Here is a 15,341-nt window from a genome sequence, read left to right as displayed (position 1 = left end):
ATGTTTTTCATGTTTAGTGTGCAAGCATGTTAAATCCTCTTAATTGGCACCAAACACAACGTACATCTGAGGTTGATTGGAATGTTATCAGTTTTACACATATTTGGACATAAAGCACAGTATTGGTCAAACTGAAACGTTGGTCAGGATTCATTATATCTAGTGACACGACCTTGAAGTGGGCCATGCTTCACTCCTTAATTTTCAGGCCCTGTCTTTAAAAGTGACCTTGATTCCAGCCTAGTTTTAAGACCTTCATTACTGTAGCTGGAACTGTGTTTACATGCTGCATATTCCTAAATTCATTTGTATTTAATCATATTAGCACACAGCAGTAGGGCCATGTACAGTAATATACCAGCATGATAATACAATTCCCAGAGAGTGGGAGGAAAGGGGGAATCATTATGAGCCCAGCAGCTCATTTCTGCCTCGGGGCCCCTAAACAATTCAATCTTGCCCTGGTTGTTTATTTAAAGAGTACTGACATAACTGAATAATAATAATAATAGATCATTAAATGGATCATTCAAATTATGCTTACATACTGTCACTTGTGCACTTGTGTCAACTTTGTAGCATAGATATGTATTTGATGTCTTGTTAAAATGACTGTGTGTAACAGTTTACATTTTGACAAATCCTCTACTTAAAGTAAATGCATCCAGCCTCTCACATAGTTCAATTAATGTAACTTGATTTACACTGTTCTTATGTGCAATTTAAAAGCCTTAAAGCATTTAACATTTCTGTCCATCCATCTGTGGACCTTGTTGTGAAGTTGCTGTACTCAAAAGCACTCTGTGGCAGTATAGTATACATAGTTGGTTAAGTGTTTACATAATTTCCATCCCATGTTTTTAAGACCAGCAGTTTCCCCTGAAAGGACGTCCTCACGTCTTTGGTCTCCCACCATTTTGTGACTCACTCATGTGCAGATTGTGTAGTCCCAGCTCTGTGGGTCTGTCTGCAGCACCTCACCTCAGCTCCAGTCATCCACTAATATACCTTCCTGGTGTTTTTCACCAAAAAACGCTGTGTAAGTTTTCACATGTTGCTCTTCTCGATATTAGCAGCTGCTGCTTTACTACTACTTTTTTCCATTTCTATCATTATTTATCTTGTCAGGGTTCTGCTTTGACTTGTGGATCATTATTAGGCCTAATACTCATTTACTCACTTTTTTACCCATTTGATTAATTTCATTGATTACATAACTTTGATACAAATGCTTACATAAGATGTGACTGTAGTCTTTAGTTGTCTACAGTTTAAGTGCTCTGTCCGTGTTGAGCTGAGTGTCTCATAAATGGCTACACACTGGTGTTTGGCAGCACAGGTTCTGCTCTCTAATGTACTTGCCATGTCCAGTCTGATCAGTAGAACAAGCAGTGGGAAGCCCAGTCTCCCTGCTGGTTTTCTATTTGAGCGCTGGTTAAGTGCAATCACCTGGTGTCCCAGACGAAAATCAGTTTTAAATGGTGAGAATGAAACCAGCAGGACAGTGAGAGCTGAGGAACGGGACTGGGAACCTCTGGTCTAGAGGGCTAGTAATAGTAGGAAGGATTTAGGAACTCAAAAATCACAGGTATATTTCAATTGCAAAATTACAAGAAATATATTAAATATATAACTGGTAAGCGGGAGGTCTATGCTAGAGCATGAGATGTTTAAAAGCTGAAAATTCTTACATTTGAGAATCTGGTACCAAAAAATGCTCAACACTTGTGCTTGAAAAATGATTTAAACAACTGATCATTTATCAAAATATTTTCCAGATGATTTATCAGCTAATCAATTAATTGACCTCTCATTGCAGCTTTGTTCAAAACATAATCATGATAGATTTTAAAGGTTCTGCAGTACTTTTTCAAAATATGTATGCTGTACACACATTACTGATATAAAATACCACAACAGTTTTTACTCTGCTATATTTTTAAAAACTAATTTAAGTGAAACATTTGATGCATCTCTAAGTATGCCGTGTTCGTATTAATCTGGTTGACAACTTAACACTCTGCTGTCAGCGCTTCAGTACGCAGCCATGTCCTAAGGAAAGAAAGAAGAGGGGTAAAAAACCTCCAGTAAAAATTGTGCAGCAGCGCTGTCACATTTGTCACACACTTGCCACAAAGCCTTTGAGGAGATGCACCTTCATATTCACACAAACACAGGTTCAGTTTCAGACAGGCTGAAACGAATAAAACGTATCGATTCATTTGTGCAAAAATGTAAAAGGACGAATTTACAGACAAATGAAAAGAGGTAAACACCACATCTCGGACTGATATAATACCCTACATGTAGGGTAACCTGTAACACCATTAGTTGCCAGGCAACGAGGACAACTCTTTGGATAAAGCATCGGCCTTTCATCTACCACACCATCTCAGCAGCCTCTTGCTCTCTCTGTCACACCTGTCTCCTTCTCTGTCTGGCAGGTGAAGACAGAGAAGTGAGAAAATAAAAAAAGAGGAATAAGCAGGTAGGCGGAGACAATGGCACACAAATGAGGTGATGAAGAGACCGGAGAACTGGTCTGCCAGAAGTAATAACAACAGAGTAAACCAATTCAACACTCAACAACAGGAGCCATATATAGACTGTGAGAACAGACATATACTTAAACAATAAACGCTTTATCTGTCCATGTGATCAGAATAATCATCACGTCTTTTCATTTGGCAATCAGCATCAAAACAGCTGCTAAGTGCTAATGGAGTTTATGTCAAAATACTGCATGAATGGTAGCCTGGAGACCGAAAGACAATCAGCCTTTTGTGAAAACTATTAGTCTGTTTATGTGCGTGCAGCACGTGTTCATGTGCTGTAGAACAAGTCATTTCATTCAGCACTACAAGCATCACAAAACCCCTGAATGTCCCAAATGCAACACTTACAGCCTGTCAGTGGCTTTATCTCTGCGTGAGTCAATCAATGGGGCCGATCAATAAGAAAAAGCCCTGCAGTCAGGGCAATGGGAACCAGAGCAGAAGAACGCATTCTGCTACTCTTCTGTAGAGACAGAGCACAACAATACAGACAATAACAGCCACAATAATAACTACTATAACAATATCAATATAACTGTAATCAACAAAACTGTGTTCAAAAGAGTTACAGTAACAACAGAAAACATCTGCAGATGCTGTAAGAGCAACATAAAACCACTGGAGCAACATGTGCTAAATCAACAGGGACAACAGAAACAACAGTGGATTTACAACAGCAACACAGATAATTATTAGTAACATCAGCAGTAAAAACATTAGAAGAGATAATAACAGCACAGCAGCAAAACTAATAAATGCATGGCATAGATCAAAATGAAATCGGTTCAGCTGAACAGTCATGGGATTCACAGGATTGTTTGTTTTTCACTGGAATGAAAACCAGTATGCGAGAGAAGTAATCTCTCCTCACTACACTGTGAATTTTGGAGTTGTGTAAAAGGGGTTTTTATGTCTGTGAATTTGAGATGCATAAATAATTTACTTCAGTCATCTTGTGTCATTTTAATCTCCCCCTTCTTCCCAGCAGCTGCTTCAAATAGTCACTTTTATTCCACATACAGTATGCAGCTGGAGGATTTACCCTTAGTACTATCATGTTTGTCAGTGCAAAACATTTATAAGACACCAGACGCTAGGAAATTCTCATACTCATACATAAACCCCATGGTAGCTTAAATATATATTACAGCACATGACAAACTGTAAGATCCTATAACCCTCTGTGTTTTTCAGGTTGTAACAATGGCCCTGTATCTGTGGCCCCTGCAACTTCCCGCCAGTCTAAAGAAAGACACACATATGCTGCCTGCAAAAACAAATGAGTAAACCTACACTTGCAAACTAAAATAGATGTAGCTGTTCACTGTGAACTAGCACTGACCTTCAGACTAGTGTCTGAGCATTCAGGCGTTGTAGTATCACACCAGAAGAACAAATGTTAAACACAGACTTCACAAAGACTCAAAGTCCTTAAGCCGGATGTCAAACCTAATCAACTGTATGCTATCTCTCTGGAAGATTATGACGTATTTATTTAAGGTTATTTACTCCTCAGGCAATTGGTAAAGACCACACACACACACACCACACATACACACACACACACACACACACACACACACACACACACACACACACACACACATACACCACTGCTGCCCATCAATGAGGTCTTGCCACACACACGTACGGGTAGTTGATAGTGTTTCTAATTAAACCAAAGCTCTGTGTCCCAAACACAGCTGCATCACCTCCCACCTTAATCTCTCAAGGGAGCACACACATACACACATACACACACACACACACACACACACACACACACGTAAACACATACACACACTCTTTTACACACAGGTCTGCACACACAAACAAACACACACACACACACACACACACACAGAAACACCTGTCTGTGGCAACAGTCCATAGAGATAAGAAGGCTGACAGGAGCTGCTGGAGCCAAAGCTGGGAACTATGAGAGCTGTCAGGCTCATTTCCCCGTGACACCTCCAGGCTCTCTCTCTCTCTCTCTTTCTCTCTCTCTCACACACACACACACACACACACACAATGACACTGTATTGACTTAAATTCATTCCCTGGAGCTGTATTCTTACCATGGCCTTTTTAAACCATACTTAAACCAAGTTTTAATCTTAAACCTTCAACACACGAAACCTTGTGTTTAACCTGTCTGTAATTCTAGTCTCCATCTTTCAATAACTCTTCCTAAGAAGGTACCAATGGCAATCAGTGCATGGGCATCCCCCTCTGTCTTCAAGAATCTCTTGAAGACTCACCTCCTCTGGGAGCACCACCTCTCATAACACCTTTAACACACAAACATACCTAACTATCTGATCTTCTTGCACATATTGAATAGATTTAGTACTTTGTATTTACACCAATGTTTTCTACCGCACTGCCAAATAAGTAAATGTAATGTAATGTGTGAGAAACAGTCATCACAAGTGACTAGCTGGTCAGGTTTTCCATTCTTGTGTAGAACTCACAATAGAAACAACAGAGATGACATGCAAACTTGCTCAGTTTATACATGAACGCTGCAAAAGCACAATCATTCCTCGCATGTTTCAAACAAGGACAATAACAGGATATGGGAACTAGGCAAAAAGATAAGGTGAAATTAAATTAATGTTCTGAATTACTGTTGTTCTTTGCACAGTTTCAGCTTGAATATTGGGATGTATTCTCCGGATCAATAATGAATGCTCGGTTGTGACATTTCCTGCAGAAGCAAACTAAACTCTTTATACATTTATGCACTGAAGTTGCTCATGTCAGAGTTAAATATAATAAATTGACCAACCACAGCTGCAGAGCAGGTTTACAGGTATCTCACTTACACGTTAAATCTAACAGACCTAAAAACTCTGTCAACAATCTGACTGAAACTAAGTGTGTGTGCGCGTGTGTGTGTGTGTTGAAAAGTTGATTGTAATTCATGTTAAAATCTGTACAGCTTGATCAACTGAAAGCTTTACAGAGTAGATATCTCATCAAAAAGATCCTCCTTTCCTCTTCACAGTGTGAAGTGTCCTATCCTCGGCTCAGCCTCTTTGACTCTACATTTGGTACATTAGGGGGCACAGTGTTTGCTGGGGACATTCACAGATCCCATTTTCCCACACAAATAGCTATTAGTATGAGGCATTAATCTAGACAAAAATTACTGAAGGCACTGGACAACCACAGGGATTAATACAGGCTACAGAAAATCACTGGTAAATTACAAGCGAAATCAAGGAGAACCAAACACCAACTTATGCTAAAATGGATTTCCACTCCATTACATGGATTACTCTCTAATGTTAAACAACTTGCTATGGCTTAATTAATGTATCCATCTCCTTCCCTCTGGTTTAAATACACACACAGACTGGTATGTAGACCATGGTATGGAATCTTTTGGGTGGATTTAGATGAATCAGTTTGGTCCAGTCCCTGCACGACTCTGAGCCAGGTGGACATATTTTTACAAAAGGGCTTCAGGCCTCATGAATTATTTGCACTGCTCTCTTGGATTTATGGACTTCCACCAGAAAGCAAATAAAAGATATTTGATTATATGTACGGTTTATATGTAACCTGGCCTGAAGATCTTTAAATGTTGGGGTTTAAGTGTGTGTTTAAATGAGATAAGGATGACACTTGAGGCACGGCTGTTCATGTGCATCTGTGGCCTCCACAAATATGTACACTGGTTCTGTTTAAGCTGCTATTTTGTGCAGTGCACACTAAACTCAACAGGAGTAGAAGAGGAAGTGAGGCCGACTCTATTCCCCACAGTATCTTTGAGGATTCGAGGTATTCTTTCCATGTTAACTTCAGTGTTATTCGAATCCAGGAGAGTCTGGAATAATTTCATGATAACCTGTTTCTGTTATCGTTTCTGATTTAACATTCTTAGCTTTGTTTTCGGAGTTTATTTCATTAGTTTGGTCTGGCCGGAGGCACAAATCACAGCTCTAGCAAATTTGCAAAACTCATCTTTGCAATCAGGAACAAACACTTCATCAGTTATTGAATTCAATCAAGACCCAGACCCAGGATCCCAAAGCTAACTGATTAAATCTGCTGAACATATTAAAGTTCTAGAAAACACAATCTCTATCATTATCCTCCTAACAGTGACACTTCAAATACAATTTCAGGCTTGGTGATTGGATGTTTGTTACTGCAAAACATATAGTCACAGTTGACTTCTCCCTTCTCTTACACTCTTGACCTCTGACTTTTTATTATACAGACAGATTTTTTTCTCCACAGTTACTCATCCTTCGTACTGATAATTGAGCTGTGAGAGTTTCCCGGCATCCAAACTGTGCCAGTTATCTCATAATATTCATGACAAAAAAAAAGGGAGCAACCACATATGCGTTCAGTTCAGCATTTCAAATATAAATACATACTGAATTTGCACCTCAAGTGGGGGGGGCAAGAGTTTTGTGCACATTTTTATGCACAGTTGAATCAAAGTAAACATATGTCTCAGCAGTTTGAGTGTAAATTGTACTTTTCACTGAATACTCTGCATACGGTTCTGTGCTCGGAGACGGGGAATCAAAATATAGATGAATCAGTGAATTGAAAGCTTTTAATCCAAATGTTTTGCAGAGGCACACACATTCTGCAGACACACAAACACAAATAAACGTGCAAAAGCATACAAACACAGCACACAATGGTTTCTCTCAGCTTCCTCACTGCTTTCACTTCAGCTCCCTCTCCACTCTGTCTTTTCTCTCTCTCTCTCTCTGAATATTTTAGTATTGATGAGCCCATTACTGATAATAACACAGTGCAATGTCAGCATCCTTTCTCTCTGTCTCTCTCTCTCTCTCTCACACACACACACACACACACACACACACACATGCTCGCTCATCAGGAGTCAGGTTACAACTCTGCTGCAGCTGTGTACTTTTGTGCGTGTGTGTGTGTTCAGCAGGAGGCTGGGGGATCTGACTTCCTGGCGTCAATCCAGTAAATTGCAATTGTTTTCAGGTCAAAAACCGTTCACAGGCACTCCCGCTGGCACACGAATACACATACCCAAATCCAGATTACAAGGGCGATGCCTGGTGGCTGCTAAAAGGCTGCAAGATGACAACAGTAGAAAAACAGTGCTTCCTCAAAAGGATATTTATAATGCACAAACACATACAGTACGAAAAAAGAAACAGCATCAAAAATTACAAATGTGGCCGTGAATGGAGGTCTAACCTTAGACAGAATATGTCTTAAAGATTCCTCAAAGCTTCAGTCCATAGATCTTAGACGCTCGAAAACTACCACACTAATGGAAAAATGAAAGGCTGCGGATGTTCCTCTACGAGTTTTTCAACCTAAATGGTTTTATTTGATCATAACACTCAATCGCAAGAGGGGACTTATCATAATGGGTACAGGAGACCAGCAACTGAAACCTCTGGTTATTTTCCCCTAGACAGGCCGACAAATGTCCAAAATGAGAAGCTTAGTCTTTTCGGACAAACACCGGTGTGGTGAATAAAAGCCATTATCCTTCAGTGATTTCCCTTATTGAATTTAAACCAATAATGAAGGAGGGGGTAAAGAAAATAAAGCACCTTAGAGGAGGATTTTTCAACTTTGAGCCAAAAAGGAGTTGAAACTTGATATCAGGAAAATGGCCCTGATGTTTTGTGTAATCAGTGCATAATGGCATCACAGTGTTGTTATCCACAAATGATGCCATTTAGCTATGAGAGAGGGGAGGAAACTAATAGTATTTTTTTATAAGAAGCCTAGAGTATTTGCATCAAGGCATGTCCTGAGGGAAGCTCTCACCATATATACAGTAGCTACAGTATGTGTATGCTGTTTCATCGGCCACATGCTTTGATCACAACCACTGAACTCCATCAGCAGCAGATGTGTCACTTAATTTGAGAGCAGCCATTGTGTGTTTACATGGCAGACATTAATTTCACTCAGCAGAAACCTGGTTCGACATCAGGAGTGCTCTAACATTTAGCTATATACCAAGTGGGGCCCTGACATTCAATAGTTCATTTCTTTGCACACAGGTGCCACCGAGAAGACTCCTCACAGACAGACAGCATCACCATACAACATAAAACAATCACAATACAACAACACAACTAATGGCGTCAAACAAAAACCATGTAGTTTAATGAACACCCCCTCTCTGACACAGTCTCACCTCATTATAAACACTATAAGCTTTCCAAAGACTGGGTGAAAGACTGGGCTCTTGTAGGCTATTGCATTAAATTGCTATAATGATCGTGTCAGCTTCCTTTGATCCACGACTCATATTTGCTGTTCTTGATTTAAGCTCTGTGAGGATGATGCATTTTTGGTGTTTTCATAGGAGAAAGATGCAAAAGAGGAACATGTATCCCTAAGTTGATCTAAAAACAACTAATATTTATGAATACTTTATAGATCCATTATAAATATTAGTAAAGACAAATTTTGGGTTACGAGGTTGTGAAAGATCTGATGTTTTTTCTTTCTTTCTTGGTAATGAAGCAGGTACAAATAGTAGGTAAAAAATGAATACATGTTTAATAAGTTGTTACTAAATGGATTTACTTCTAGTTCCTGTAGAACTGTTTTCCAGAGGGTAGTCCAATCAGTGACAGAAGTTTTCCACAACCTGGCAGCACAGCAACAGTTGTTCTCATAATGGCATATAACTGATCTATAAAGCATTGATAGATTACTTATTAACCATTAATAAAGCCATTTATTACAACATGTAAACCGCTTATAAAGGGTGCCATATTAGAAAGTGGTGCCATAGGTTTTTGCTGGGCAGCTCAGGCCAAACAGTATTCAGGTTAAGGCAGTTTGCTCAAAGTCAGCCCTTTAAAAAGTATTTTAACATAAAGATCGTAATAGAGAGAATTAGGTTAGGAGGACTATGGCGGCAAATGTATCTGGCCTCATAGGAATAGAAGAGGATCATCAGACTACTGTGAAAGATACAAAGGTCCGATAAGGTCACTAAACTCTCCATAGCGGTCTAGACACGGAACTCTGCAGCGATGCTACGATGGTGGTGCTGAGCTACAGGGCAGTTGTCCACCGGTTTACACTGACAGTTGCTTGCACAGTTTGGGGTCGTCACTGCCGCTGACGGGGGCGGGGGGGGGTAACGACACCCAGCAGGTCACACTCTCACCACACCACACCACCACCACCACCACCACCGCTCCGTATTTGGCTCAGCGCTGGGCGCCATGTGCCTCCACAACCACTCAGTTCAGTGCACCGCCTGCAGAAGTAGCCAGGAGCACAGAGCTGCAGCCGACAGCCAAACGCACAGAGTTAGGAGAGGCGCACTTACATGTCGGAGGACGGCGGCTACAGCCAAACGCACAGAGTTAGGAGAGGCGCACTTACATGTCGGAGGACGGCGGCTGGCTGCGGCAGAGCAGTGCGTGTCCGCACGCCTGTCCCATCGCGCATCCTGCCCCGCGCCTCCCCGGTTTAACCCAAACAGCTGGTCAGAGAGACCTGGGGGGTGTCCGTGCCTCTGTCCGTCCAACCGGAGGGGAGTGAAGGAGGATAGATGGTGGATGGATGGGTTGTTGGGTGTGTGCTCCCCCCCCCCCACCCCCCGCCTGCCTGTCTCTGTCTCTCTCTCTCTCTCTCTCCGCTGCTGGCTGACAGCGCGCAGGGATTGGTTGGGACCCGGTAACTGATACTGGAGCTGCGGTGAGTGAGGATATAACGGATGAGCACAGAGAGAGAGAGAGAGAGAGAGAGAGAGAGAGAGAGAGAGAGAGAGAGAGAGAGAGAGAGAGAGAGAGAGAGAGCTCAGCCGGTACTTTAACGTACAACGTACAACCCCCCCCCCCCCCCCCCCCCCCCCCCCCCCCCCCACATCCGTGGAAATTAAAAGTTGTGTGTTGTAAAAATTCAACTTCCACGGTTTTATCTTCACACTGCAGCTGCGAATTTGTTTTTTTACGCAACTCTCGCCGTGCACACCCCGGTTTCATATACATAGACTGTGTCTCAGGGGACAGGACGGGACTTGAACTTTTCTCCCCCTTCACAAACAGAGGAGATCTTATCTGCTCCTGCTGGCAGAGTTTCATAATGAACCACATGTTGCACTCCGACTCCAGCGTGTCTATCACGGGACACAGGTCTTAAGGTCCAGCGCAGATCCTCGGCCTTATATGGCCTCTCCGGTACAAGGAAGCGACAGGGATTCACTCCGGGGGCCATGCCTAGTGAAACAGGAGCCTTTCAAATGTTTGTTGACTTTCAAGGCCTTTAAATACCCGACATGTGGATTCAAATGCCAGGTGTTCTATATTTTAAAGACCCAATAAGGATTTTGGGACAATATATTTACTTAAGACCTAAAGAAAACCTATGAACAAATGTCAGACAGCATCTAAATAACATTAAACCTCCTAGAGCCCACAGCCATGATCCCCTGACCCAGGTGCTTTCAATCATTCTGCCTGATTAGACCTCTACTCATGCCTGCATGAGCAGGTACAGACTGTGACTGACTGACATCTTTGTCCCTCTCCTACTAGATTTGTTGCATCTGTTCATCATCATCATCATCATCATCGTCGTCGTCTCATTATTTTTATTATTAGTTTACGAGTTTGGTGACCTTGGGAAGTTTCCACCATAGTTCCACCCAACTTCAACCTGAGCAAAGGACGAATCAGCCACTCAGCCCTAACTGCAAACACCTGTGTGAATGAGCAGGGCCTCTGTGCAATTTGGATTCAGCTCTTGTGTTGTGTTAACCCATGTAGTATCCAGCGTTAACCCATGTAGTATCCAGCGTTAACCCATGTAGTATCCAGCGTTAACCCATGTAGTATCCAGTGTTAACCCATGTAGTATCCAGCGTTAACCCATGTAGTATCCAGTATTAACCCATGTAGTATCCATGAATTCCTTTTTAAGAGTGAAAGCAGGGTTTGAGTAGTGGTGGCGGGGTTACACGTGTGTTTACATTTGGATCATAGTTTGAACTTTCATATTTTCCTTTACCTTTTGACAGAGTGATAACTCTCTGTGACTCTGTTCTCCATGCTGCTATGTTTTATTATTTTTCTGGGGAAGAGATCACAATTGACCCAACTGGCTTTAAAACTGACTGAAAAACATGAAAAGAAAAGTGAAAAACGGCAGCTTGCAATGTGTCCATACCATAAAGAGTCTCAGCATGCCATGTTGGTGAGCCAATATGTACAACAACACAGCCCTTGATTTGCAATATTTACATTAAATACAGCCATTATTGATGTTCATACACGAGCTTACGTGCTTATTCTGCTGTCACATGCCAAAATGCCTGCTATGCAAATTGGTTATCAAGACATTGAACTAGCCTCCTAAAAATGGCAAAGGACCTTGGTAGTTGTTCACTGTGGTGGATTAGCTAGTTATAACTTACATTATTACAATATTGTGCAAATAAAATGAAAAGTTGAATGGTAATGAATGTTTTTAATTGGGACAGCTGTTACAAGTGTTGTTAAAACTATAAGCAAAGATTAAAGACAAAGAAATAAATTAAAATTTATTAAAATAATTATCTTGCAACCCATTGTAGGGGTCCCAATCCCCCAGTTCCGGAAAGACTAAACAAACAGGCAGGCCTACCGTATTTAGGCTGGTATGCATTTTTTTTATGTTTTATTATAATTTGATCATGAAGATTGTGGATGCATTTTGGGTATATTATATTTGATTATATTACAGATCTTTAATTTGAGGAATTGTGCCTTCTAAGTGACAAAAATAAATTGATATCAAAAAACATGAGGACATGACCTCTATGGGAGCTACAGGCCAGCATTTGCTGTATTTGAACCCGGACAGAAAGTGTGTTTATAATTTGTGGCATGCTGATGATCTCCATATCACTGTCTAAACAGATAAAGCTGATTTAAACCAGACTATCTCACTGTAATAGAGGAAGACTAGAAGAGGTCCAAAAAATCTGATCTGCCGTGTATGTGCAAATATATCCCAGTATCGCAGTCCATTCTTGTAGTCCTTTATGTATCTACAGAGATAGTATGCATGTTCATAGATGTTGATGTAGACTGGACTCAGACATCACACTGAAAGTTATTATAAAAAAGCCTTGTATAGTAGCCAATTTAGTGCAGCCCTGGGACCCAAGATGATGTTTTTCTTCAGTTGTCACATAGGGATCCACCAGCTGGAGGCATGTGGCACCTAATTTTATGAAACACTAATTTAGAGAACACAAAGGGGCAATGCGATGTGTCTGAGAAGTCCTGCAATTTTAATAATGGCATCTTAGGTCACCCAGCAGAGGCTGTCAATTACAAGTGAGGACAAGGCAGAAAGAGACAAAGAAACACACAGTGGGAGAAGACAGAGACGAAGAGAGTGTGACAGAGAAAGAAGAATTCACAAGTGAGGACGAAGGAAAAGAGGCCGGAGAGGAGAGCTGCAGCAGAATGAAGGAGACAGTGAACCTTATTATTGCCATGTCACATTTGCCTTTATGTGTATGTGTGTGTGTGTGTGTGTGTGTGTGGATGTGTGCGCACATGTCACATCTGGTGTGTTGGCATATAGATCTGTTGTGCTCAGCTGTGCCTCAACATGTATTTCTGTGTGTGTGTGTGTTTGTCCAGCAGGGCTCTTGTGCCTGAGGCCCCCGGACTCAGATCAGTCAGTGCACTAACAGACCGTTCACTGAGACCCGGGCCAAAGAAATGTCTGCAATGGACACTCATCACCAGCTACAAAGTATTTATACCAGTGTGCACTCCTAGCATCAATAAAACAGTGCTGTCTGAACTGACTGAACTGGAATGGGAATGACCTCAATGTTAATGTAAAGGGATGGTGTGTGGCTGTGTGTGTGTCCTGTACTTTATGTGGACCGAGACCTAGATAGTGTAGTACAAATGAACTGTTTAGTGGCTGCAGCAGTCAATACTTTACCAACCATTCTAAGAAATAACATTACATGAATTCATTTGCCATCTTAATGACTGGAAATGAAATCATCTTGGGTTTTATCTTGGGTCCAATCCCAGCTTTTAAGACACTGATACACTTGTCACTTTTCATGACATTGATTTATATTCTTTTTAAACCGAATGTCTTTGGCTGGGATCTTTCATGTTAGACAGACATGATAAAAACAGAGGTAAGACATCATGCTAGCAGCTCTGTGAGGCTGCAGCTATGCACAGTGGGGCTTTGAGATAAATGCTAACTTTAGCAGCATGCTAACATGCGCACAGTAACAATGTTAACATGCTGATATTTAGCAGGTGTAATGTTTATCTTGTTCACCGTCTTAGCGTAGTGTGACTACATGTTAATATTTTGCTATTTAGCACAATACAACCTGAACTGTGACCTGATGATGGCGCTGGAGGAAAAGTCAGGGGATCATCAATGTAATTAGGATTTATCCGCTGGCTATCAATGTCTGTGGGAAGTAGATTCATGCCGCTAGTGTAGCTTAAAAAAAAAAAAAAGATTCAGAAGGATTTTTAATTTATTTTTGAATCTCTTTATAAATTCAGATATTTTTCACGTCCGTCTTGAAATTTATCTCAAGCTGAAACTGTTACCTTTGTCTTGCACCAGCAACAGTAATTAGTGTAGTGAAACTTTTCTTCTCTGTAAACAAGGAAGTGAACAGTAAGCACTCAGAGACCAGCGCATTGTCACATAAAAATAAAAAAGATTAAAGGCTTTCCATCATAAAGAGGGATAGTAAGAGGCAGCAGCTGTAATGTGACAGCCGTGCATGACCGGTGCTCTATAATAAAGTGCAGTGAGGCTTATGTTTATGAGAGGGGAAATTCCTGTTGTTCCAGTTTGTACTTAAACACACTGAGCAGAACTGCTGGTGTAAATAAGATGAGAGCCAGCCACTGCTCTGTTCATTTTAAAACTTCCTTAATATAAGATTGGGGCTGAAGTGACCCATTAATGTGAGTCTGAACAGCCTTCCCCTCATTAAAAACTGATTTGTTTGTTACATAAGACTAAAATTGAAGACATTTCATCCCCCTGAGCCTGGATCCAATGTGTTGAAAGTGCGATGCAGTGAAATATATTAGGTTTTAATCTGGCAATAAAAGGCCAGACAGAATGTGAGATGTGCTTCGGGTTATCCCTCAGTGGGATCAATATCACTACCAGACTCAGTGTTTGACTTAAGTGTCCCATGGCAAGGTCTAATCAAGGTCTGCGAATCAGATGAGGTCAAGAAAACAGAAGACGACTCCCCTGACATCTATACAAAAGTTTAGTGACCATGAAACGAAAATCCTCTTGTTGTGATTCAACAAAGCTGTGCAGTGAAAAGAAATCGTGTCACGCCTGAGTTGATTGAGTTCCCCAGAGTGTTGCTCCTGTATCAGGTCCTTCAGTTGATTACATCAGAACCTGATTAGAGCCTCCATCCTCAACCTGGAGTGTTTACTGACATTTATAGGCAGCTCGATCTACCAATCATTAATACTTCCTGGAATTTGAAAGTGCCGACTGAAAGGACACTTAATTATTTATGCTCCTTTCTGTGTCCATGGCCTGATTGGTAAATAGCTCTCTGTCGAGCCATAATATCAGTGATAATGCTATCTTTCACCGACTCTGTGTTTGAAGACATCGCTGTGAGATGTGGTGCCTGCAGCAGACATTTGGAGTGACAATATGGTTGTAAATAAGGTACTGACGTGTAAGGACAAAAAGCCAGAGGAAATTAAAGAGTATTGAAAACCGAGCTTGAAATGCAGCCTGTGCATCCCCTGTCCTTACCTGTCC

At 41.2% G+C, this 15,341-nt stretch overlaps 1 protein-coding gene across 1 annotated transcript in view; it reads right to left on the bottom strand.

The window, feature by feature from the left end:
* The window catches only part of LOC139631761 (cGMP-dependent 3',5'-cyclic phosphodiesterase), a 134,282-nt gene extending 124,170 nt beyond the window's left edge, over positions 1–10,112 (bottom strand). The window contains exon 1 of the mRNA XM_071496272.1: positions 9,936–10,112. Coding sequence (XP_071352373.1) covers positions 9,936–9,994 — 59 coding nt within the window. The 5' untranslated portion in view covers positions 9,995–10,112. The remainder of the gene's footprint in view (positions 1–9,935) is intronic.
* Positions 10,113–15,341: the final 5,229 nt, after the last annotated feature.

The sequence above is a fragment of the Trachinotus anak genome, unplaced genomic scaffold (genome assembly GCF_046630095.1).
Source record: "Trachinotus anak isolate AG129_WGS33_773 ecotype Australia unplaced genomic scaffold, CSIRO_AGI_Tana_v1 ptg000014l, whole genome shotgun sequence".
Classification (NCBI taxonomy): domain Eukaryota; kingdom Metazoa; phylum Chordata; class Actinopteri; order Carangiformes; family Carangidae; genus Trachinotus; species Trachinotus anak.
Note: the sequence above shows the minus strand (reverse complement) of the source record. Positions and strands in the feature narration are given on the sequence as shown.